This window comes from Rhinolophus hipposideros (genome assembly GCF_964194185.1).
Source record: "Rhinolophus hipposideros genome assembly, chromosome: 16".
Classification (NCBI taxonomy): domain Eukaryota; kingdom Metazoa; phylum Chordata; class Mammalia; order Chiroptera; family Rhinolophidae; genus Rhinolophus; species Rhinolophus hipposideros.
This window is the reverse complement of record NC_138062.1, coordinates 46,371,892-46,399,208: the sequence shown is the minus strand read 5'-3', so window position 1 is coordinate 46,399,208 and position 27,317 is coordinate 46,371,892. Positions and strand designations below refer to the sequence as shown.

At 37.6% G+C, this 27,317-nt stretch overlaps 1 protein-coding gene across 1 annotated transcript in view; it reads right to left on the bottom strand.

Annotated features, from left to right (window-relative positions):
• The window catches only part of TLL1 (tolloid like 1), a 172,072-nt gene extending 145,404 nt beyond the window's left edge, over positions 1–26,668 (bottom strand). The window contains exon 1 of the mRNA XM_081075802.1: positions 25,810–26,668. Coding sequence (XP_080931928.1) covers positions 25,810–25,978 — 169 coding nt within the window. The 5' untranslated portion in view covers positions 25,979–26,668. The remainder of the gene's footprint in view (positions 1–25,809) is intronic.
• Between the last annotated feature and the right edge of the window lie 649 nt (positions 26,669–27,317).

Below are 27,317 nucleotides of genomic sequence, written 5' to 3'. Positions count from 1 at the left end.
ATCCTATGAAGGTAATGCATATTTTAAAAATAAATAAACATTCCTGAAAAGAGTTTAAACATCATTTCGTGTTGGTACTATAAGGAACTAAAGAAGGTGAAGAATGAAAGGATTATGGAGTTTTTACTGCATCGACTTCTTACAGTTTTGGAACTTCCCCAGTGTATGCTGCAAATAATTATAAACTACAATATAAGTGTTTTACATAGGACCTCAGTTTAAATGGCGACGATGAGACAGCTGTTATTTTGCACAACTGCAAATTAAGGGTAAGATGCAGGAGGAAAAGCTCAGGAGCAGGGGATTCTGTTTTGGAACACAGTATTAACATATTTTTAAGTTGACTTTCATACCTAAGCAGGATCAGCTTTGCCCTGAATGAATTATATATCATTTTATTTGCTTTAAGCAGTTCTTTGTAATTAAGCCATAGTTCAAAAAGTAATCTGTGTGTGCTGTCTCCGAGAGGAAAATAACATGAGGTGGCAATCAAGAACTCTTGACTCTGAAAACACTCTTTTTCACACAATAAAAATCGATACTAGTCAGCAACAGGAGGACATAAACCGTGATTCTCTAGTACCTAATAAGATTCTTAGCATTTAGTAGACATTTATTAAATATTCACTACGATAATTAACATAAATAACTTTATTCTCATTGAATATTTTCATTGTAACAAACTCAAGTACTAAAGAGGATTAAAAAAAATCAATGATATAGACTTGTTATTCAAACACAAAAAGTATCCACTGGGAAAATCGGCTGAAATCTCTTATTTCCAAAACTGTTTGTAAACATTGATTACTTCAGTCATGTGCTTTGATGATGATTAACCATATAAATATATATATATATATATATACATATATATATATTTGCTTGAAGCTCCAATGCATAAAGTGTTTTACATTTGATTAAAGAAGAAAAAAAGAATGAGAAAAGAACTGAACCCAAAACTTTTTTGTTGTTGTTATACATAAAATGAGCACTTCTGCGGGGAATATTATTCTAAATGTAACTGACTATATGATGTGTTTACATAAGTATAAACAGATACATTTTTTTGGAGATTAGAATGACTTCTTATTAAAATTCTCAATCAGAAAGTTTCTAATCAAGACGCCATCACAGAATGATGTCTAATTCCTTAACTCCCAATAGCTGGTGAAGAAACCAGACCACTGAACCTACATGGGCACCTGCTTCAGGTAAAGATATCACATGGGTAGGGATTCCCAGTCTGGCCGTGCATGAAAGCACTACTTTCAATATAAATTTCCAGGCCCCAATTCAAGTAACTGGTTTTGCACTTCTGATCTGTACTGTAGAATCTGAAATTTAATTTTTTCTCTGTAGGTGATTCTGATACTCTGACAGGGTTGAGAGCTATTCACATGGGTCATAGAAACTGAGTAGAAAACCAGAAGAGCAGCCAAAGCAATTCGAGTTTTGGAATGAGAATTAGGAAGGAACAAAGGAGTGGGTCAAATCTAGGAGGCTCTGTGGCTGACAATTGAGAGAGAGATGGAAGTCAGAGAATCAAGCTGAAGGTCTAAATAAGACAGTATGTTAGAACCAGGAAGATAGTCAAGAAACTAAATGTATGGATCCCGAGACCGTTAAGGGCAGCAACAGTGCAGCCAACAGAAAGTCTGTTGCCCTACTTTCTGGATTCAGAAACAATATCATTGCTAAGAACATCTTTGACTTTAGTTTATCTATAGAAAAAAAAAAGAAATACAGTTACGTTAAACAGACCCATAAATTGTAAGACATTTGTGCTTCAGAAACATTAAAATTTGGGCAATGCATTGTATGATAGAAGAATAAGAGGGTAAAGTAATATCACGTGAGGTGCAAGAAGACGATGTAAGCTGTTAATTTAGTTATGTTGAAAAATTAACTTGAAAAGAAAGTTAAGAAATTAACTTCAGAAATGAGGCACTTGACAAAAATCAAGCAAACTCTGATTTTCCCATTTTGAAAACTAAATCATTACTTCCTTCACATCAAGGAAGGTGTACATGGAAAAAGACTGAGAGATCAGATGTATTTAGTGATTAAGATTTCAGGCGTAGGACTCAGCCTTGGGTTTCATCACTTAGCAGCTGTGTGATCATGGGTATGTGAATAAATCTTGATAATCCACAATGTCCTTCTGTGTAAAATTGGATGATGGGTGATAATATCAGTAACTATTTCAAGTGTTTGGTATGGTTATCTGAAATAATGTATTATTGCATTCAATTACTTATGGCAGGTACTGATCCAAATTACAATTTCAGCATTTCAGTGTACCAGGGCATTTCAGTTAACCTGATTTTCTGGAACACAATAGGTTCAAATATTCACTTTCATATTATATAATAGTAAGGGAAGTGCCCCATATCTTGAAATTTGTGGCTCTCCATAGGATCACAAGATGCTCAAGTTGGAATTGGTTTCAGGGACTCTGATCAAAGTCCCTAATTTTAGAGGAGAAACAGACTTAAAGATCAAGTGGATATGAACTACATCTTTCTATCAATGTTTCTAGAAATTGCTTAAATAAATTTGTCTTACAGTTTTTCCTCACTTTTATTTTGGGATGAAAATAAAGAAAGTAACACTTGTTCATCAGAAACCAATCAAACGATGCTAAAGAAGAAAGTACAAGTCTCCTTTTGTTGCCCCTGCAAACCTAGTGTGTTCCCCAGAAATTACTGCTTGATATATGTGTCTTCTCAGACTATTTAATCTGCTTACAAATCTCTTCCTATATGATACTTATCTCTCAGCAACATACTAACCCCTGAGAAATAGGTTTCAATGCTTTCAGAAAGTTAAACAGCCAGGACTGGTATCCAAATTTCCTGATTCTCAGTCTAGTGGTTTTTTGTTTTGTTTTGTTTTACCCACGCCATGATTCCTCATGTCCTTATAAAGCATCTCACTGTTTGTGTTCTAAATGTTCTTGTCATTTTCCTTAGCATCAATTACTTTTCTCTACTTTATTCTGATCCCTAATTTGTTCCTGCTTATAAAATATATCACTCTAGAAATTTAGCAAGCTCTTTGCCAAGGGGGACTACAGCAAGTATTGAAAATTAACTTGACATTCATAACAACAAAAAATCGTGCTACCACTACTTGTAAAATCAAAAGTAACTCAATCAACTTCTCAGGTCTTCGTTTCCTAAAGTCAGAAATGAGGGTAATGACTGTGCTACTTTCTTCTCATTCTATTATCAGGACAACTAAATAAACATTGCTTCATCCAACAAGTAATACTGTTTAATCACTACAGTGTTTTATGATGGACTTTTCTTACCTAACATACCATTAGTCCCATAGCATGGTCTAGAAAAAAAAATCTAAGTTGCTTTTAAGTTCCGTTTCAACATGCCCTTTCAGCTTTTCCCACACTCAGCAGCCTCCTTTTAGCTTATTCTAAAGCAACTGCATGAGTATCAAGCTCTTTATTGGCTCCTCCTCGTCATCAAGAACTCAAAATACTGAAGTATCCCAGAAGTAAGTTCTCTAGCCTCTTCTTTTTTTTTTTTTTTTCCTGGCCTCTTCTTTATCTACAGTCATTGCCCTAGGTATAGCACCCTAATTCACCATTAGAAGTTCATCTGCATTCTGATGACTTCTAAATTCTCTCCAACCTAGACTGTCCTTGGAACTCTAAACTCACGTGTCCAACTGCTAATTTGATATATCCATTTGGATATCGAATTGGCATCTCAACTCCACACATCTGACAATCATCTCTGATCTGCTCATCTCTTACTGTTCCCCATCTCATTAAGCTAAAGTTTTAAACTTTGAAGGTGTCTCTCTCTCTCTCTCTCTCTCTCAACCCCATATTCCATTCATCAGCACACCCAGTCAGCTCTATCTTCAGAATGTATCCAGAACCTAAATACTTCCCTCCACCCTCCTTACTAATAATCTGCTCCTTGCCACAACCATGGCTGGTATATATTATTGCAAGTCTCCTCATCTTCTCTTGCCCTGCTCCTACCTCCAATCTATTTTCAGGCATTTAAGGAGCTTCAGAATCTAGAACCTCTCTACTTCCCAGTCTAATTTCCAATCCCCTTTACCTGAGTTCCAGGCAGATTCAGTCTAGCTTGGTGCTTTCTACTCTTAGTGCTTTTCCACTTTTCTCTTTAATGGTGGATTAATCCTCTAATACAAAACTTAGAGGAAGACCTGGGTATAAATAGCACCTCCACCATTTACCAGTGTACACATAAACCATTCAACTCCTCTTACTGTCAAATTACTTTAAAAATTTTTTAAAATTAATTTATTTTCCAATTACAGTTTACATACCATATTATGCTAGTTTCAGGTGTACAACATAGTGATTAGACATTTATATACCTTACAAAGTGATCACCCTGGTAAGTCTAGTACCCACCTGACACTGTATCAAATTACTTTTAAAGTGAGAATATCAATACCATGTGTTCTATGAAGCTGTTATAAAATCAAATTAGATATATGAAAGTGTTTGAAAAAATCCAAGTGCTACAAAAATATTTAGTATTCACTATCATTTAATCCTTCCTATCAAAAACCCAGTTTCACACCTATTTGTAAAGCATTTCTAAGGTGAATTAGTAAAAGAATATCTCTTAAAGTTCTACAGCAATGTTTGTTGCAAAGATTTATTATATTTCATATCAACTTATATTATTGTCTCGAACAGGTATTTCAAAATTGTAGTGCTGTTTAACCTTTCACAAATTTATAAGGTGTCTTATATAAAACTGACCTTACTGCATTTGTTTTATAGTCATCTATATACTTATTCTATTACTCCTGACCATACTATAATCTCTTTGCAGGAAAACACACTCTCTCCAAGATACTCTTTAATTCTTCACATATCCCATAGGTGCCTGGTAAAAGAAAATGCACACATTTTTATTACTGATATCACTATTGGGATTCAATGAATAGGAATTGCTTTAACATCTCATGATGCACAAAACTCATGCTTCCCATACTGAAAGAAATATCTAGTACGGCCCTAAAAGAGAAGGAACATTATGGCTTGAGTCCAAAAATGAATAAAGCTGTGGCATGATGGTCTTTTAATACAAGCATAACCGTGACATATTCTTAAATATTATTTCATGCTAAATGCTGGTTACAAGTATAATCTCCATAAGGAGAAACAGTTACCAAATTGTATGTTTATAATTTTTAAACTTTTTGAGGCCACTGTGTCAAAAATCCAAACTCAAATAGTTTCAAGAAAAATAAGCAAGCTGTCAGAACCTCTTGAGCCTGTTTTGTTTCACATGTTTTAGTTGCAAACAATTACTGAAGTAAATGCTTACTGATTTCTCTACTACAGTGATGCAGAAAATATAAAACAGGTTTAAGGAAAACTCAAAGTCGTGAAACTAAAATTTTGGAAACGATTTTGATTCCTTAGTGGAACAGTTCCACGGATATGACACTGAATTTAAAAAAAAAAAAAAAAAGAGAGACAAAACAGGGAAAGAGAGAAGCTGAAAAAAGAAACCTGTGTCTGCTATCCTATAAAATTACTAGACGGAACTGTAGGCCTAGTTCAAAGATCTAATTTACTAAGGGTGAATAAAACTAATTTTTTTCTCAAACTGTCTAGTCACATAATCATTCTTCCATGGATAAGCCTGAAGAAACTACAATAATTAATCTAAAATTAATTAAATATATCCTATTTTCTTCCTCATAATTTAAATAATTCCTTGCTTTTCACCTAAATTGGTTCGTTGTCCACCACAAATTCACCATGTATGTATTCTATGTGCTGGATTGTCTGTGTTTTAATTCTGTACTTTCTTTATGTCTTCAATTGAGCAGCAGTAGGAGACAGCTGTTAAAAGCCCGGACTTTGGAGTTGAGCCACCTTTGTTCAAATCCTGGCCCTACCGCTTACTAGCTTTGTGACTTACCATGTTTTCCCGAAAATAAGACCTAGCCGGACCATCAGCTCTAATGTGTCTCTTGGAGCAAAAATTAATATAAGACCCAGTCTTATTTTAATATAAGACCAAATATAATATAAAATATAATATAATATAATACAATATAATGTAATATAATACCAGGTCTTGTATTAATTTTTGCTCCAAAAGATGCGTTAGAGCTGATAGTCTGGCTAGGTCTTAATTTTGGGGAAACAGGGTAGGACAAATTACTTAACCACTCTCAGCTTCCTCTGTTACACTGGTATTTTAAACATCTATTTAATAGGACTTTTATGAGTATTAGAATTAATAGTTTTACGTAATATATTAAAACAACTTGATACACAGTAAGTGCTATATTCACTATTATCGATTTTAACTAAGGGTCAATAAACATTTATTTAAGGGGTCAGAATGTAAATAATTTAGGTTGCAAGAGGCCCATACTAACTCTAGTGGTCGCACCTACTCAATTCTGCTGTTGTAGCATGAAAGCCATCATAGACAATGCATAAAAGAATGGACATAGCTGTGTTTCAATAAAACTCTTTTTTTTAATAAAACTTTTATTTGCAAAACCAAGTCAGCACTTTGCTGACTCCTGAACTATAACGTTTTGAAAATGCTTCTGTCCTAGAAATGCACTGTAGCATTATTACTCTAAAAGGACAAGCAGCCTCATTCCTACAATATAATGAGAGTATCTTTCTCACTGGACATTTGTGGTGTCTCTCGTTGGTAAGAGTCTGAAGAATGAATCAGAAAAGCAACTGATGATGCTTTTGGAAAACAGATTAGGAATCATAACTTTGATTTTAACACACGGGTATTCTCTCTTTACTTCAGCCCCTAATCCTAACCATTTCCAATATATTTATTACTCTTAATTATTCTCTGCCCCCTTCAATGTTGTATTTGATGCTAATTTGAACCAAATCTCACTTCTATAAAAGTAGGTTTGTGTGTTTTTAACTCCAGGGAGGGAAGGAGTGCAAGCAGAGTATTCCAGCAAACAGAAAAAAACAATAGGGAAGGAGAAGTGACAAGGTAATTATGGCCCAGGAATTAAAAACTAAATGGGAGTATGGAAAGTCACAATAAATAGGGAGAACTTAGTACACCAAATCCTTTGTGAAATGAGACATATAAGACAGGGCAGAAGGAAAGTTTTAAACAATGAAAGGTATTTAAACAATGAAAAAAAGTCTTTGTTTACCAATGTAGTTACCATTTCCTGTGCTCCTCATTCCTTTGAGTAGATTCAGTTTCAGCTAGTGTCCTTCGCCATCTACTCAAAGGACAGTAGAGTAAGGTGAACAGTGAAATTCTTTCAGCTTTTTTGTCTGAAAAAGTATTTCACCTTCATTTTTCAAAGTTATTTTCACGAGGTAAAGAACTCTAAGTTTGAAATGTTTTTCTTCGGTACTTTGAAGACATTGCTCAACTGTCTAGTAGCTCGCATGGCAATGAGAAATCTGCCGACGTGCTTATCTTTGCTCCTCCATGTATAATTCCTTTTTATGTCCTTCCATCATGTGTTCTTTTCTCTCTGGCTTCTTTAATATTTTCTCTATCACTGGATTTAAGAAATATGATTATGATGTCACATAGTACAGTTTTCTTCATGTTTCTTGTACTTGGGGTTTGTTGAAATGATTGAATCTATAGATTATTGTTTTCATCAGATTTAGAAATATTCAGTCGTAATTTCTTCAAATAGTTTTCTAGATTTTTTTCTGCCACATCACCTCCAACCTGATTCACCTCTTCTCCTTCAGGAACTCCAATTACTTGCAAATTAAGCCACTTGATGTTGTCCCACAGCTCACTGATGCTCTGTTTATGTTTCTAAAGTCTTTGTTCTCTTTGTATTTTATTTTGCATAGTTTCTTGTATTGTATTCAAGGTCAGCAATCTTTTCTTATGCAATGTATAATCTGTTGATAATACCATCCAGTATATTTTTAATCTCAGGCATTGGCTATATCGTTTCTGGACATTTAATTTGGGTATTTTTATGTCCTTCGTATCTCCACATATCATGTTAATTTTTTTCTAGCATCTTGAGCATATAAAATACTATTTTTATAATAATTATTTTGACGTCTCTGTCTACTAGTTCTATCATCTGTACCATTTCTGAGACATTTTTATTTGGATTTTTATTTGGTTGATTTTTCTCCTCATTGTGAATCATATTTCTGGTTCTCAAAGCCGAGTTGGGTTTTGAGCTTCTTTTTATTATAAAGACAGTATAACATTACATAAAGTTTTTTTGGGGGAAACTATTCATAGCCTTTCATTTTAACATTTTCTCATCTACATTTCTCTACGTTCATCTATATTTTATATACTTTACATATTAGAACTATCATTATCATGCTTACAACATTCAGATATACAAAAGGGGGAAGTGTACATATATCTATCACTCTTATTAAAAAAAAAGTCTCTGAAGTTCTTACCAGTCCTTATCCACATGCGTATCTCATTGTTATAATTGCAATCATAGCATACAGTTAAATTAATATTTCTATGCTGTTATTTTATATTACAAAAATCTTTAACATGCCTATATATTCTCTGTCATTATTTTTTCCTCTTAAGTTTTTTGAATTTTGGAAAACTACAAGATAATTTATGCTTATTTTATAGGTAAAACAATTCAATTATATGAAAGAAAAAATATATAGAGTCTCCACACCCTGCTCCAATTCCATTTCCTCGGGTACCAAATACCACGGCCTGGTATGTATCTTTTCATATTTTTTTCTCTTTATTTCTCTATCTCTTATTATGTAACAATACATCAACAAATATATACTTTTTGTTGGTGAGTTTTGGGGGGAAACTTGCTTTTTTTCATTTATGATACTATGAATAACTCTCTAGATTAACAGATATATGCTTAACAAATTCTCTCCAATATCTTCATTATATTCTCTACTAAGGATATAACATATTTTAGTCACTATTTTCCTAAGATAGACAATCCTATCGTTTCCAGTATTTTTGCCTCTTAAAACAACGCTGCAATACTGATTGGATGCCAGATGCAATTCTTGTTAAGTTGTAAATTGTTAGTTGTTGGATATGTTTATATTCCCATAAATACTCTTTTGTTATGGGAAGCAGTTAAGTTACTTGGATCCTAGCTGGTCTTTTTTTCAAGCTTTGTTAGGTAAAGACCAGAGCAGTGTTTAGTCTAGAGCTAAGTATTTTCCCAATACTGTGGAAAAACTCTCTTCAGTATTCTACCTGATGTCCAATAAATTATGAGTTTTTTCCACTCTGGTAAGAATAGAATACTATAACTTGCTCTGTGAGAGCTCCAAGGATTTTCCTCTTTTATCCTTTTGAGTAGTTATTTCCTGAGTCTTGGGTAGTCTTTTTACATGCACACACTAATCAGTAGTCAGCCGAATATTGTGTTGGATGCTCTGCTGAATAAAATTTAGGGATTCTCTGGAGATCTCCAGAATTATTTCTCTGTGCAGCTTTCTCTTCTCTGAAACTTTGCCCTGCAAACTCTAGCTGCCTTGAACTCGCTGCATTCCCAGATCCATCTCAACACAGGGAGACTTCTGGTCTCTGCCTGCATTCTCCAACCCTGTTCTATAGATAGTAAGCCGGGGCAATCATAGAGCACATCTCATTTACTTCGTATCTCCCAAAGACCACTGTCCTTTTGTTGCCTGATGCACAATGTCTTGGGAAAGACTGCTCCCCAAGACTGGATCTATTTTATCCAGTATTTTGGTTGCTTCAGGCACAATGATAAATCTGGTCCCGGTTACTCCATTCTAGTCAGAAGCAGAAGTTTACATAGCTTGAATTTATTAAGATTTTATCTAATCCCATATCAATAAATATAATCATTCCAGTTGGGGTAAGTTTTCTTTAAGTAGTGAACTTCCATATAGGAAACCTTACTAAAGAAGCAGTTTAAAAATTATAATTCTGGATAAGTTTATAAGGCTATCAAGAGATAGTCTCACTCAAAAGCTCGGTACTAGCTTCCATGCTCACTAATGATTCAAAAAGCAAGCATAGTTTGGAGCTAAGAGAAGGACTGGAGTTGAGGGAAACAGCTACCATCTTGAAGAAAGACATAAAGTAAAAAGATCAGAAGAATTTCTGTAGCCACACCCCAGATCAAGGTGAAGTAAGAATGAGCATAATGCAGAGGCACAGTACAAGGAATGTAAGAGTCTAAAGGGCAAGAGAGTCATTGCGGTACCCAGACTATGAGCTGTGCAAAGCAAAGTGTGAAGTAGGCTAGGGTTATCCTCAAAGATGCTTTTTCCACCTTCTTATTTTCTACGTTCTAGTACATTTATGAAAGGGGCGTGATCTTTCACATTAATGATTTTCATATTAATGACTTAATATTTACTCAGCATACAGTATTTGTGTTTTAAGAGAAAAGAGGCATACAGAGAGCAATGCTTAATTCAAAGAAATCATTAATGGCGTATTTTCAAGCAACCATAATGAGTCAATGATTGACACATTATAAGGCACTAAGTGACCTTTCTCATTCACTTCCATTCATACTCACAGACCAACTTCACGTATTTGCACCATCTGCTCCAAGATAGATGACGCATAATAACTGGGAATGGTCAGGATTTCAGAATAGCACTATAGCTCCTCTAATATGAGGAGATCTGAATCTACTTGAAAAGCAGATTCAGAGCTACGTTTCTACAAATTAAAGAATAAGATTTCCTTTGAGGCCCTGTAACTGAAAGGTTCTACAGGAAATTTTGAATAAGTGTAAATGCCAATTGAAGGTAAAGTTGTATTATTAAAAATTTGAATAATCATGTAAGAAGAGGTTAAAGAAATTCTGATTATTTTTAATTATAAAAAGGAAAAAGAAAAACACTATTTAAAAAAAATGAAGAGATTGAATGATGGTGAGTTGCTTCTCTATTTTTCTTTTCAAAATCAGTAGAACAGAATGCATTAAATATCAAAAGATGCAGAAACACATTCCTGATCTACCTCACTGAAAAATTTAGGGAAACAATTTTAGCTCACACTGCAGGTTAAAGAAGAATCGAATTTGCCTAAATGCACCACTAGTCAGTATAGGTAACTTGTATACTGCTTCATTCAAGCAGTATCTTTCCCTTGAAAATCACAATGGCTAGTTTGAGTTACATATGGATAGTCTTCCTCCATGAAATTTTAATTGAATCCTTTCAACTGAAGGGCATAAAAATGTTTACACTTACAATGAAGTCTTCATAAATAATTCATGTATCCTAAAAAGTCAGCTAAAACAAATGGTAGCCTAATCATTATGAAATTCCCATGTTAACAAAATTAGATATACAATGTAGTCTCATAGAAGACATTATGGTTATAATTAATATACAGAGGGTGCCAAAAAATTTATACACATTTTAAGAAAGGAAAAAAACTGTATTAAAATTGTAATACTCAATACATACTGATAACAAAAGATGACTACAAGTCACATTTGACTTCTGCAATTACAAGAGGCACTCAAAGTGGTTCCCATCAGTGTAATTTTAATAGTTTTTTTCCTTTCTTAAAACGTGTATAAGCACCCATTTTTTGGCACCCCAGTATAATAATAAATGAGTTTTAAATAAAACCATTTAATCACCATGATTAAATGGTTTTAAATGATGATGTGTAACATTTTAAAGAACTTTTTAACATTTAGTTCTCTTTAGAGACTGTTTCTGCCAACATGGCAGGCTAAGTAGAGGGGCTGAGCTTCCTGCATAACTAAAAATGTGAAATAAAATATTTTTAAAATCTCCCTAAATATATGACAGGATGAGTAAAAACATTTTCATGGTTGAGTGAAGGAAAGAATCCAGAAAGATAAGCAGAAGACTAAAGTCAGCTGTCAACTGAGGGAATTTCCAAGCTAGGTTGACATGACTCTTGGATTGTCAAGCAGGGCTCAGAGGCCAGAAGACACAGTCCAAGGCACACCCAAGGTGGAAAGTCTAATAAGATAACCTGGGACTCCCAAATCTGGGACTCCTAAGTTTAAGGAAGAATAAATATAAAACTCATACCACCCCAGGTAACAGAACAAAATATGATTTTCTAAAGGCTTGAAACTAAGGGTGTGGGAGCAATTATCCTCTGAAATTTCATAAGTAAAAATCATCCTAAAGTAGGTTGGCATTCTAACTAGATATTACCATGGTATTCCAATAATTCAAACAAAAAATTTAGTTTAAACTTGTCCTGAACTGTTAGTATTCCCAGACACCCAAAAGAAGCAAAGAAAAATCCTTTCAGATTCATTAAGAGAACAAATCATTTCATCTTCCACAAACTATTCCAGAGTATTCATGAGGCTGATATAATCTTGACACCAAAACCCAACAAGAAGAGTAAAAGAAGAGTCTCTGGCCAATATAAGTGAAAAACATAGAAACAAAAATTTCATAGATAGATAGATAGATAGATAGATAGATAGATAGATATAAAAGATTGGGGGTATCACTTTGTGAGGGGTGTGTGTGTATTTTTTTCCCTTTGTTTCTTACCTTACTCATCTGTATCGCTGTCTCTCCAGTCACTCAAGTATATTCTCTCAACCTTCAGCCCAAGGCTACCCAGTTGGTGACTGGTCCCTTAAATCCAATCTCTCTTTTCTATAATTACTCACACAGTCCACATTGAGGCACTCATCAACACTTGTCTCTACTGGAACTCTGAGTCACCCTGACTCCACTTGCTTTTTATTTCCTACACCAACTATATCAGACCATCCTTTACGTCATCATTATCTTTGTAAAATATGGTGGTAATCAAGCCAATGATCTATTTTAAATTTTAAGTAAGTCTCCTTCCCACTGCCAAGGGATCAAGTTCACACCCGTTAGCTGGGCATTAAAGATCCTTTACATTGCACCTTCCAGAATCATTTCTTGTCAAAGCAGAAATCCTTACATACCCTTTGCTCTGTCCACGTGAAACTATTTACCACTTCCTACATTTGCACAAAATCTTCACAGCTTCTGTTTTTATCTTAGTTATTTGACTCTAAAGTTTTATCCAGGAAAAAAATTATAAGACTTCAAGGTCCAGCTCATATGTCACTGTCATGCGGGGCGGCCTGCGGGGCCTCCTGTCCCTCTCCCCACATAAGAACGCAGGATATGGTGAGGCCAAAAAGGAACACCCATGGAGCCATAAGTAGGGGAGTCATATCACTATATTCTCACCGGTGGCATCTGCCTCTCTGCAATCCGCTCTTGCTAGCCCCCATTTCTCCGCCAGTGTAGCCACAGCAGTTATATTAGTGGCCAATGGCTCACTGGTTACAGCTGACGGCCAACTAGCCACAGCTGATGGCCATCCGATCACAGTTGATGGCCATTTACTACCTGAGCCAGCACCTTTCTATGTGAGGCCGAGAGCCTGGAAACTGCTTTTTGGGGCTTTGTCCCCACACTCACCCTCCTTAAAAAAACTTTCTCTATCTCAAACATAACTAATACTTTCCTCCTCTGTTACCAGTGTTTTGTTTATTGCACTTTCACATTGATAATTGAAACATGTGCTGATCTTTTTCTAATATTGAAATCCTTATAGGATGGAAACACATCTTATTTTTATCTCCCAAGTATCTTCCTGAAACATATCAGGTACAAAAAACAGTGCATCACAGTTTACAAAGACCTTATGCATTTAATCCTTACACATTTTATAGATAGGTATCACTATCCCCATGTTACAAATGACAGAATTTAAGTTCAGAAACATTAAGGAAACCAAGTTAATGTAATTAAAAGTAGAAGAGCCAAAACTTGCACCTGGGTCTCCTGACACACTATCCAGTGCTCCTTAAATTGAACTATACTACCTAGATTTATGCTATTAATTTTTATTGGTATCATAAAAGCTCAAGGATGGAAACTTCTTTTGCCAATGACTTGTTTGAGAATTTGAGATTCTTCATTTGAAAAAAGAACTATATTATAAATAAAATAAGTTAACTTACAATGAAAAGAGTAGCTGCTTACTAAAGAATTCAGATAAATTGAAGGTTTGTGAAGTTGAATTTTATGGAGATAATTAACAATACATATTTGTGCCAAGTGGAAGAATGTCTTCAAGTACAGATACAAATGATCAATTGATATAAGTATTTGTCTTTTAATATGTCATGTATTTAGTAAAATTCTTTAAAACAACTTTCCTACAGTATCCCTGCCTGAAGCTCTTGTTTTTCCTATTATGAGTCCATGAGTACTGACCTCAAACTTGAAAGAATTGGGCTCTCCCAATGTTGTTCATCCAATGTGCAAATCACCTCTCCTGTGAATCATATGCAACTGGGCAACATTCCATTCTGATGGTAAAGTGAGAATGACACGCTCTGATAAGCGCATAGGTGATGCCCACCTACCTTGTCACAGTTTTGGTAGATTTTTTTACTAATGGACTAAAGTGGGAAGAGACGGATGAGAAACTACATACATTGCTTTCAAGGCTAATTTTCGCAAAGTCAAGTCAGGGAACTGAACAGCCTATTGCAGAAGCAGCCTGGTGGCTGCCATGATTTGGCTGGAAGCATAAGAAACCTAAGGCATTAGGAAGAATGACTACTGCAGAGATGTAAACACCTTGCTTTCCTCTCAGTGGACAGTGTGGACCGTTGGCCTTGAGACTTCCTGGTACACTTCACAAGAGCTCTTGCTTCTGTTATCAGAGATACCAGGATTCAAAAAGACTTAGGGCTTGAGCAACTTAGAAATTTCCAAGCCTCAGATACTGATCCCAGGAAAATTAAGGAATGTCCCCAAAGTTACACACAAATACAGGGGCAGAACCAGTACTGGAATTTACATTTCTTGACTAACATTACAATTTGTTTTCCAACTGCCATACCACTACCTATGTAGAATTATTTAAAGAAAGTAAAACTCATATTGCTTTTCAAAACCCCAGTAGAATAGTATAAGTAAAAATACTAGACATTGATTTCATTTATCATTTGTTTTTTGCTTCTCCTGACCTGTAAACGAAACAAACAAAAAAAATCAACCATGTACCAGGATATAGATACAGTGTGGAGGACAGAAATGTACTCTAGTAGTAGATAATGTGGGAAAATATGACAAATAAGAAGTTAACGTTTTAAAATCAAACTATTTGAGAAAAAGTAAATGGAAATCATGATTGCTAATACAGACTCCTTGCAAATAATTACATAAGTAATGACTGGTTACATCCCATCCCAGTCCACTGCCATATAACAAAGTTCGCAAAGTGTCCACTTAAAAGTTGTTATGCTCTCCACAAAACTTGAGTCTTCATACAGTAGTCTCCCCTTATCTGAGGTTTGTTTCGCTTTCCATGGTTTCAATTACTCATGGTTTTAGTTACCCCCAGTCTGAAAATATTAAATGGAAAGTTCCAGAAATAAACAATTCATAACTTTTAAATCTCTGGAGTCCTGCACTCTCCCACCCCACATATAAATCATCACTTTGTCTAGCGTCTCCGTGCTGTAGACGCTCCCCACCCATTAGTCACTTAGTAGCCATCTCAGTTATCAGATCAACTGTGGTGATATCACAGGGCTTGTGTTCAAGTCACCCTTATTTTATTTAATAATGGCCCCAAAGCACAAGAGTAGGAAGGCGGGCGATTTGGATATGCCAAAGAAAAGCTTCCTTTAAGTGAAACGGTGAAAGTACTTGACTTAATAAAGAAAGAAAAATATTGTATGCTAAGGTTTCTAAGATCTACAGTAATAAAAAGTCTTCTAGCCATGAAATTGCCTAATTTATAAATTAAACTTTGTCATACGTATGTATATAGTTTGGTACTATCCAGTTTCAGGTATCCACTGGGGGACTTAGAACATATGCTCTGCAAACAAGGGAGGACTACTCTATACCATAAATAAAGAAAATTCCAGGAAAAATTTACAAGAATATATATCCTGATTATCAAAATTTACAATAGGATCCATTTTCAAATACTAAACTGAAATAACTATAGCATATAATTATATGATTTGAATATAAACAACTATTTACATGTAAACTATCATCTATCTGCAAATGGTAAAGTTAACAGTACACCAGTTCAGGCATTGTATCATATTTCATACTTCTGTAACCCCAAGGATAAATCCATGTTTCATTCACAGTGAGTGTTCAATAAAGGTTGGAAGAATTTATGAATATTTGTAGCTTAGAGCCATGTGCTTAAGCTTAATTCTGTGTAAACATAGGATTGTGAGCATGTAAACGCTTTAAATTAATCCAGACGGCAAATAAAATCTGAACCAGAAATTACTGAAAGAATAGATAGCCAAGATTTTACTCACACACTAGACAATGTAAATTGAAAATTGACAATATATTTTGAATGAGTGAGGCATTTGAGCAAATAACCAAGAGACTAATACAGGTTGATATTTGTTACTCTGATATCTTTCCAAACAAAAAGATCTATTTGGGGGGTTTAATCTCAGTTGCAATATTTAGAGGACTTGAGATATAAATGCATTTTTATATATGGGAAGGAAAAACAACTTTAGCCCACAGATGTTTTTATAAAGATCATCTTTCCACAAGTAAGTAGTTGCAATTCAAAAAAGAAAAAAGTATTCTCTACTTCTTATATGTTTATGCTACTATGAATAAAAATTATACAATGTTTACTATGTTCCTGACAAAGTGATTTTTACATTCATTTAATTCTTGTAATAACATCGTAAGAATCATAACATCAACTCCATTTTCCTGATCAGAAAACTGAAGCATAAACGGGTTAAATATTTGCTAAAGCCACACACAGTTACTATATGGTGGTCCTGTATTGGAAACTATATCCATTAGACTCCAAAGCCCAAGTTTTTAATAGATACACTATTCTGAAGAAAGAGGAGGCAGAGGAGGAGAAGGAAGGAAGGAAGGAAGGAAGGAAGGAAGGAAGGAAGGAAGGAAGGAAGGAAGGAAGGAAGGAAGGAAGGAAGGAAGGAAGAAGAAAGAAAAATATCATAGCCACAACGGCAACACATGGTACCCAGAGTTCTAGATTCAAAATCTGATTCCCTCAGTGGGTGACAGAGGTCAAATTATCTTGACCTACTCTAAACTACAGGTGCTATTCAATATAGAAATAAGATACATTACAGGATACTTGTTTAGGAAGCCAACAGTTTTGTGTATGAAGCCATATTCCACCACTGAGCTCCATTACATATACTAGAGACCTGTTCTTATTGTAAACATGTTAATCCAAGACACCCTGGAGATGTATTTTATAATCAATATATTTTTTCTGTAATTTAATTCTTGGTCACTAGCTCACCCAGCCAACTGCTCACAAATCCTTCCCCATGGAAACATAAGGCAACACATGGTCCCTGATTTAGGTCACTACTTCCGTTACCCATTCCAGATGGCAAATCCCAATTATTCCTCCCGAGATGACTGCCTACAGTCTATATTCACCTAGGTCGGGATACATAATATTTCTTCTTCTGGGAGTAAAAAACTATATATAGGTTTTCTAGGTTTAGAAAAGGAGGCAGAAAAGGGAAGCCTGTTTTACCAGACTTTGTTCTAACCTATTTGTCAGAGAACAAGTACAAACAGAAACTCTTCCTTCTAGAAAACTTTATAATTTTATACATACATATATATATATACATATATGTGTATATATGTATATAAATACATTTATTTCTCTTGAAAGAAATTGTAATACAATAAATATTACATATAGTATATATTTTGAATGTACCAGACTTCCTACTCTTAGGAAACCAGACTAGAGTTCCAATAAGTTTAGTTAACCCTATGATCTCTAAAAATATTTCAAGCTTTTAACCTTAGAGCTTTTAGACTAGTTGGGATTGGAAAAGATCAAGCTATTTATGTACCTTTTCACAGCATATTTGTTTTCTCCAAGGCATTCACACATCCTTTACATCCATAATGTACACTGTACACCACTTTCCTGAATTGCCTGCATTTGAAAGGATGTACCTCATGTCCTTCATGGGCTCATAATCATGAAGTCACTGAATATTCACAGAGCAAATAGAAAGTGTGAAACAATTTAACATGTACCACACAAAATTCTAGAGTCTGTGCCAAGAATGGGACACTAATGACTGAATTTTAATCAAATCCAATTCAACCCCTGCCTTAACTGACATGAAAAGGCAGCTGTCACAATTTATACACTTGTAGGAGAGACACAGCAGTGTCTCCCCTACACTATTTAGCATTTTCATTTGTCTCATACATAACTTTTCATTGCTAACTTTCCACACTTAAAAAATATTTTCATGAAAGAGAGTAGGTTCTGCCCTATATTCCATGCAGTTGAAAGTATTGGCCTTACTCCAACAACACAGTATATGGCTTACAAAATGCAAAACTGTTGAAGGCAAGATACAGTGTTGGATGCCCATTGCACAAATACTATCACTTCAATTGCCAGTCTTAATATGTTTGTACTGGCTAGACAGCAAAAAAGAAAGGATTCTGAACCTGGGTTCAAGTTCTCACGACTTACCAACCGTGATGACAGCCCCGCCACTGAACCTTTCTGAATCTGTTTCCTCTTGTGTCCAAAAGGGATAACAATAATGTTAATTGATGGGAATGTGGTGAAGACAGAAGCCCATTTTAAATGTTTAATGTAAAAATATGAACTATGTTATTTTGACATGAGCCATGAAGGCAATTCATAAATATGTTAGGTATATGCAGTTCAAGAATTTATTTTCTTGAAAGTTCTCCATTTGGATGGTTTTCTACTTATGCATGACAACCTTCCCTGGATTATTTTAAAGGTTTAACTTCCATGAGATGAGATACACTTAATAACATAATAACCTGAGTACAAAACACAAAATACCATAAACCCTCAATTACTAGGCATCTGTGCTATAAAGGATCAAGACAGAGAAAAGGAGTTCCATCCTACCAGGAGAGTCAATCCATTGAACTGATGCCAAGGTGGTTCCAATGCTATACAAGAACTGAGATTATCCTAATAAACACTTCAAATCCACTCACGGCCAAAGAGGAGAGCGCAAAAGTTTCTGATATCAGCAAGCAGGCCAGGAGACATTCACAATGTCCCTATGGTATACAACCCAAGTGCTGACAGGTTAACTAGATGAGAAATGTAAGGAATGAAGAAACTATTCCACCCTCTTACCCCTCCACCTCTGCCTCCCCCATCACACAAATTAAATGTCATCAATAGGAAGTTCAACAACACAGAAGATATCAAATGCTAACATAAATACATGGTTTGTGTCTCCATCTTTGTAATGACTCCCACGATTTGTAAAATGGTGCAGTGTGTTAAAAACTGTTGAAATGTCTTTTTTAAACATTGAAGTGAATGCTTTGAGCAGCATACTAATACATAAAATTAGGTTTTGTTTGGGAAAATAATATATTTTGGAAGCACTTCTGACCTATTTAACATATGGTTTCAACTTTTTAGAACTATTTTCATTCCAGAAAGATTTTTTTTTTTTTTAATACGGGCGATAGCAAATATTTTAGCTTACACTATAAATGTAAATTGCAGGAGAAGAGCTCAGGAAGACAAACACCTTCTCAGTTCACTTTCTGGATTTCAATTAACACCTAATTTACAATACTTCTTAATCCAAATATATAGTTGAGCTCTTCAGACTAGCTTGACAGGATTAGCACACATTTTGTAAGGAGCTGACAAAACAAGCATTCCATTAGCCTGCCCATAATGTCTCAAAATCTAATAGTCAATATCCCACTTTCAGGGCTGACAGTGACAAGAACATAACAAACAAGCAAGGGATTCCCTCTTCCTGTTTCTGGGGAAAAAAACACATCTTATGGAATTCATTCCATAGCTTTGGAGCCATAATTTTATTTTTGATTTTCCTCCCAAGCATTATTATTTAATAGATAACTAAAAGAAATAAACCACTAAAGCCATATTGCTAAATCATTCTACTGTATCCAGGGTTGGGGAAAGGGCTCTCCACTCCTTAATTTAGGAAGGATAAGTCCAAGATTAATTCCAGATCTTGGAATATGAAAGAACTGTAAGAGGCCTCAAAATTTCCCCAGAAGAGGAAATCCTACATCCCCAGGAATCCTGCCAGGTACCTGAGTCCTGGCCTAGCCCAGGCCTAGCTGTGGGCTCAACATGCTGCAGAGGTCTTTCCTGCACTGCCCCCTGCCCCCACCTCCCCAGACACCAGATGGTCCCAGCAGGATGTGCAAGGCCTCATTTTAAATGGATTATTTGCCTCTATCTTTTCTAAGCATTCTTAGAAAAGCTTAGGTAGGGACTTAGTTTTAAATATTTTAAGCAATGGGTCTAAGGTACTATTAGAAACAGTAGGCAACATTCTAAAAGGAAACAAATTGATGGTAAATCACTAACACTTGATATTTTCTACCTGAGTTCTAGAAAAATTTAAGGGCTGACCTCTTTCGGCTAAACTCAGTGACTGACAGGCCGAAGGGATTATTAATGTGATTATTATTCTTAGGTTTACAAAGGATATGGTGGCAACTACAAGGCAATTGGGTCTAAATTTTAAATCAGTGCAAGTTGCTAAAATGTACAAAAATAGGATTCATACATATACAATGGGAGAAGACAATATGGTTTTTGTAGAAGATCTGCATGGTGTATGCTAGACGTTTGTAGAAAAGTGAGCCATCATGAGGGCAAGAGGAGAAGCTGAAGAATTACACATTAACTTTTTCAAAAGGCCTTCGCGACGATCTTACACACTTTAAACTGTTTAACTGTGGACTAAGGAGGCCTCAACAGAAAAGGTGGGAATCCCTTCACTGGAGTCTCTTCTCTGAGGTAGTTCATGTAATAATTCACAGAATTATTAGTCTGAGGGAATATATTTAAGAAAAAATAATGTATGTTATTCATACCTAATAATAGTAACTGCCATTTGTGGACCCAAAATGGATGTAGGCCCTCACAACAAAGGCTAAAGAATAACTATTAGCAAATGAAGAAGAGAATTCGAGTATACGGAATATAATGCCTTATCCACCCCTTTTGCAGAAACTGTATTTTGGCCACTTTTTTGTTGGCCCCAGAGGCAGGAGGAGAAAAACAGTTTAAGATCTGAGGAATGAAAACTAAAACAGAAGAAACTGGCTAAGAGAGGCAGCTCTATGAAATGCATTTTTAACATGAGGGCTTGGCAACCTAGAGAGGTGCTGACCAAGAAAAATATATGTTTGGATATTAAATATTAGGATGGAATAAAGTAGACATGGCGTTAAACATCAAATTCTAAAATGCCTTAACTAGGAGACTGACAATGAAGCCAGAAAGTACAGCCTTGAGGACTGAAAAAATGAGAAGACCTTCTAGAGAAATTATAAACTTGTGCAAATTATTCCAAAGACTTAGTACACCAGGGCACCAGGACACTGGTTATAAAGCAAAGCCGAAAGAAGAATCCTTTAGGATGCCTAAAAACCTATTTCTTTATAAACAGGCTTGTGTGTGCTACTCTAAAGGCAAATTTAACCTTGCAAGTCACTGACCTTTAATCATGCTTGGATTTTTTCCAAGAAAAGGAGTCATTTACTCAGAAAGTGGTAGAAAGTCTTTTTTTTCCAGGGTGCTTACACTTGTCTAAGAGGATAAGGTTACCCTTCTGAACAAATTTTTTGCCTCAGTCTTCTCGGCCTCTACCTATCATTCAAAATACTATTTTTTTCAATTTCCTTAGTTAATATTATATTTTCAATTATTTGAGCTTTCCTGATATCTCCTGAAGTACAAAAAGAAAAGAAAGAAGAGAGGGGAGGAAAGATGGAGGTAGGAGGGAAGGAGGTGGAGAGGAAGAGAGGGAGGGTATTTGTGAATACCGAGTTGGTTTCTTAGGTCACTGTTTTTCCAGGTAATCTCTAGACAAATCTGAGAGATTAATTTACACACTGAATTTGCCCAGCCTCTTCAGAGATATTACTACTCAGATTAACACCTATTGGAATAGTTCAACAATGAAACAGGACTCCTCAGTCTCTCTTCTGGAATGACTTCCTGCAACATCAGCTTCCCAGTGTCCCTCAGGACCCGCCTGGACTAGAGAGAGTAAAAGAAATCTGATTGCAAATTCAGATGACCATGTCCTGCACTCAAGAAGCACAGTCAGACATTCCTTTGAATTATCTGCATCTTTGTGTCTATCTATTTATATAGAAATTAATTACCTATATTCTATCCTAACGGGTTTGGCTGTGTAAATACACGTGCTGCATTAACTACCTGCTTTCACTCACACCAAAAAATGTCTTTCTAAATCAAAGTTCAATGAAATTAACACAAGGCTCCCTTTTTGACTTATAGTTTCATGAACTTGAAATCAGAGTTGTGATAGGTATACAAATTACATTGTTTCACAAGTACGTTAAAGACGGCACAATACTTGTACATTACATTTGTACATTTAATGTACAATTGTACATTTAATGTACATGTTTCACAAGTACATTAAATATGGCACAATAACTTACCAAGTTATCATTATGAATATTCCTTCTTTGGTAACATTTGTTCTTGGTTAGAGCAGAAGTTTGTAGATAAGGGATGAAGATCAATATTAATAATCTATAGATACTGAGGAGGTATTGACAACATACTAGATACCTAACAGGGGTAATCAATCCCTGTGATAAACATTAAAAATCAGGTGTGACCTTTGTCCTCAAGGACTTTATATTCTAATTGGGTTTGGAAAAGATGAAACTTTCTTAGTCATTCCACTCATATCAGATATGAAAGTAATCACATTTCTAGTAGTCTAGACTCCTAGTAAACCTGGATGAATTTCTATTGTTCGGATTTCAAGGAAAGCCTACGAAAGCCCATCTAAGACCATAGTATAATCATTTAACATAGCCAAACTTTGCAGCCATGAGGCTAGGAATCAAGTTCTGGGTGATCTTAAATGATTTGACCTCACCAAACATTGGTTTTCCTATCTGTGAAAAGGGAACATTAACAAATTCCATCACAACTGAGTTGAAATAATGTACTCAGAAGTGCTCTGAAACCATAAAGCTAGTCAGTCATTATGACATCAAGCCACTGTGTAGTTTGAGGAATATTAGGACCCCTGTTAGAAAAGTTCAAAAAGGGCACTTTATTCCAGGGCCATGCCCTCCACTCTGCTCTTTGGAAAGGTGCCCCAGAGTCTGGAAAGCAGCTTCTCTTACCTTTGCATGGCCATCTTTCACTTATCTGTCCTCATTTTTTTTAGTGACCTTTTTTCGACTCTTGTTTGGGATTTCAATGTACTATTTAATTTTTTTCCTGTTATTATAACTTTTGTCTTATACAGTGCCAAAAGGGAGGCACTAAGATTTTGCCACTCTTTGGCCAAGATGGCAAATTGAAGCCTTTCATTCCACTAAATTAAAAAGCAGGGTTAGCTTAAAAGTGATCTCAGATTTTGGGCAAACTTTCCAGCCTTCCAGTTGGGCCATTCTTATTTCACTTTCACTAGAGTGCGTGCGTGTGCGTGTGTGTGTGTGTGTGCGTGCGCACGCGCGCACGCGCACACACACACACACACACACACACACACACAAGTATGCCTCTTGTACTCAAAGATAGGGAAGAAATAAGGTTAGAATAATAACCCATTCAAAGCTGGTTCTTGTTTTAACTTCAACAGCTATGTTAAAAAATAAACCAGTATTAAAGGAAAAGCAAAAGTAAATGCTATTAAAGATTGTTTTTTCCTGCCCTAGATATTTATTTGCTGAGGAAAATAAACATTTATGCTTGAGGTGTTTCAATACCAATGGTGCAAACTATTGAAACTCTAAAATGGAAAACATTCATAAATAGAAAAACAAAACCACTTACGTTCACAGAACCTTCTTCTGGACAATTACTAACATAAGATGAATATGAAAGAACTTCGGAAAATGTATTAGCCATTTTTTGACATTTATAATATATTCATATTTGAAGTTAATGATTTTTAAAAGACAGACACTTTTACTTTAATTTATGTAGAGAACTATATTTATTTTCCTGAAATTAGACCAATGTACACATACATATGCCCTGGTTCTCAGGTTGATAGCTGGTTTAATCTTTCACACAACGGAACATCAGAGTAGATGTTTTCCTAGACAATCTTTAGAAATAACATACTGCATTTCTACGTTACCTAAAAGAAGAATGTGCACAATTTTCACACAGTTGTAAACACTATTCACAACTAATTTCTCAATAACTAGTATGCTTAGAGAGTTGCATAGTACTGACTTCTGGTTGCCCAGCCACTAGTCACACCATAGCAAAACGTGTGTCCTCCCAATAACCAGGGAAGTTCCAAGAAACTTTTGGTGGGATACATTGTTACAGTTGACAGGAGTAAATTTATAAGCCCAAATCGAATAAATCAGGATTCTGAGTTCCAGACTGCCAGGTTTCTGCTAAGCTTCTCCAAGCTTTAAGTTATCTTTCCCCAAGAAGGGTCTGATAACAACGGGAACGCAACACACATACCCTTCTTGTCTGAATAATGTGTCATCAAAGGTAAAAGTTAACAGGGGAATGTCGAGCATGTTCCTTCATTTGTGTACATCTCTCCTTCCTTCAGGCCCAAGAAAGGATGAATAAGGTTTCCCTAGCTACTGACGGGAAGAGCTCGCCAGCACAGACCGACCAACCCCTCACAGAATCTGGACAGGCATAGATCCCTTTGGTACTTTGCCCACTCCCTTCCTCTTTGCTGCGCCACAGCCCACGCCTCTGGAGATGGGACAGAACATGCCTGCAGCTTACAAACAATTCGACTGTAAAGTCGGCCCCATCAACCCCTGTAACCTTCCTTCCGAAGTCAGCCGTGAGTCCACACTGAATCCGGGTCACCTCAACCTCATTGCAGTAGAGCAAGGGTCCAGGAGCCCCCGGAGACCCGCGGGAGAGGTGGCGGGGGCTGGCCCCCTGGGGCGCTGTGCTCACGTGGTCACCGGCCGCGGCACGTGCGTGTGGGACCTGCGAAGGGAAGAGGGAAGCACCACCCCTCGTGGGAGTGGAGACCCGCGGAGGCACGAGAGGCGCTGAGGGGAGGGGAAGGTCCCAGGGCGCTCCCGGACCAGGCGAGGAGAAGCTGAGCTTCAGACGGTACCAGTCTAACTGCAGTTCCCAGGGTTGTACGGAGGAAGGAAGACAAGTTTGAAAGGGGTAGCCACTTGGTTTTCTTTTTAAGGTTTATTTTAAATGAGCATAGGCATTTGAATTCCATCTAGCGTTAGAGCTTCCAAGGTCGTCCGAATCCCCTCTCGCCTGGAACCCACACTTGAAATCCCTGGCAAAAGAGGGAGCAAAGGTGTCCCGAGCTAGCAATTCCATCCCCACCCACCTTCTAGGGAACTCAGCCCACTCGGGCTCAGGCGAGCCCTGGGGAACCGCTCCCTGGAACAAAGAGGAGGTGTTGTCCCCTCCAGGCATAAAGCCGGCTGAGTGCTGGTATTTAAAACCTATGGCAGCCAGCTGTGTTTATGGCTCCTTTCGTTTTGCTGGGGGAGGGGCGGGGAGGGGAATCAGAACTCGGGGACGTTTTTTTCTTCCAAACTGGGAGACGGGAGCTTGGCAGTCGATGGCACTAACACAGAACTCCGGTCAACTCGGGCTGCAGTGGCTGCCACTTGGGGGTAGGGAGGGGAAGGGAAGGAGAGGAAGAGAAGGAGGGGCGGCGGGGCTGGCCAGGGAGGGAAGGAAACAGGTGAGCTCCCACCGCCACCCACCGGCAATCCAGCGCCGCGGCCCCCGGCGCTGCGCCGTCCCAACCCGGAGAGGCACTTACCGGCTTTACACGGGTCCTTGTAATCTATGGTGTCCGCTTTATCCTCTTCATTCCCATCAAAAGTGTAATCATAATCGAGGCCAGTGCAGACCCACAGCTCCCCGTAGAAAACAATCCCCAAGGCCCCCAGCCACAGGAGCACCCTCCGGGAAAGCGTTTCCAGCCCCATCCTCCTCCCCTGGAGGAAAAGGAGGGGACGGGACCCGGAGGTGAAGCGTCCGCGCTCCGCGTTATGCGCGGGGCGAGGGGGACCGGTGCTCCTCTCTCCCCCGGGAGGCTTCTCGGCGGGACCGGGGTGTTCAGGTGTCCGGAGACATGCGGGTGCCGTCGGGACAGTAGAGAGGGCAAGAACTGCCTGTTACCCCCAGTTGCAGAGAGAAGTTGGCGAGGGGCCCGCGGGTGGGCGGAGGGCAGGTAAGACGCCCGGCTCCGGGAGGCGGGGAGGCGCGGCTGAGGGCAAACGCGGTGCTCGCGGAGCGGGCGCCCGCAGCCTGCCAGGTAGTCCTTCTGGCCGCCGAACTTCCCGCGGCCGCGGCTGGGCTAGCGGCGCCCCGCCGGTTCCGCTGCCCCCGGAGCCTCGGCTCCCGTGCTGCGCCCGCGACAAAGCCAGGACCCGGCAGCCGAGCGCGAGCCGCCGCCGCCGCCGCTCCGGGAAGATGAATCCGGTCTGCACATCAGCACATCTGAATTGAAAGGGGAGACCGAGGAAGGGGGTGGGGGGCAGGCATGTCTACGCTGAGAAACCTTAAAAGCCTGCAGAAGCCAGCAGCCACTGACTGCAAGGGGATCCAAAAGTGTGAAGATTTGGGGATGCACTGTGTGCCCTGTTCCCCCCAGGCTCTCTTATTACCCTCTTCCTAACTTGGAAAAAAAAAAAAAATCTTCGCAGCATCTAACCCAATCACTCGCATCCTGCTTACTTATTCATACAATCAGGGTCAGGATCCGGGCCACAGCCTCCTCTCTGACTCCTTTTGATAGCCTTATACAAACAAACAGGCACGAGCGCGCTGACAATTCCATTTATATTTTACTGAAGATTAAAATGAATATAGGCTGTATCTGCCTCTGCGACAGTAACGAATAGATGATGTATGTGTCAGTCTTGAGTGCCAGACCGAGGGTGGCACAAGGGATCGTGATAACTTAGTTGAAAATCTCTACTTCCCCTCCCCCAAACAAACAGCGAGTGTTGCTTTCCTTTGCAGCCGTTGAACCTTCGTGCAGCCCAGGAAAAAAAGAAAAAGTGTCGGAGCTTCCGCCACTTTGGTAAAGAAATAGATCCCATTAAAAGTCCCCTAGCCAAAAACTTTCGCTAAGCACCACGATCCTCAAAACTGCAATTAAAAGGGAAAAAAAAAAATCCAAAGTCAAGTTACAGATTGCAGCAGCAGGAAACGCTAAGACCTTGCTGATGGGCTGGCGCTTTGGCTCACGTGGGAGCAGGAAGGGAAGTTGGAAGGAATACTCGGGAAGCAAATTTTCTATGACAGTTCTGGCACCCATGC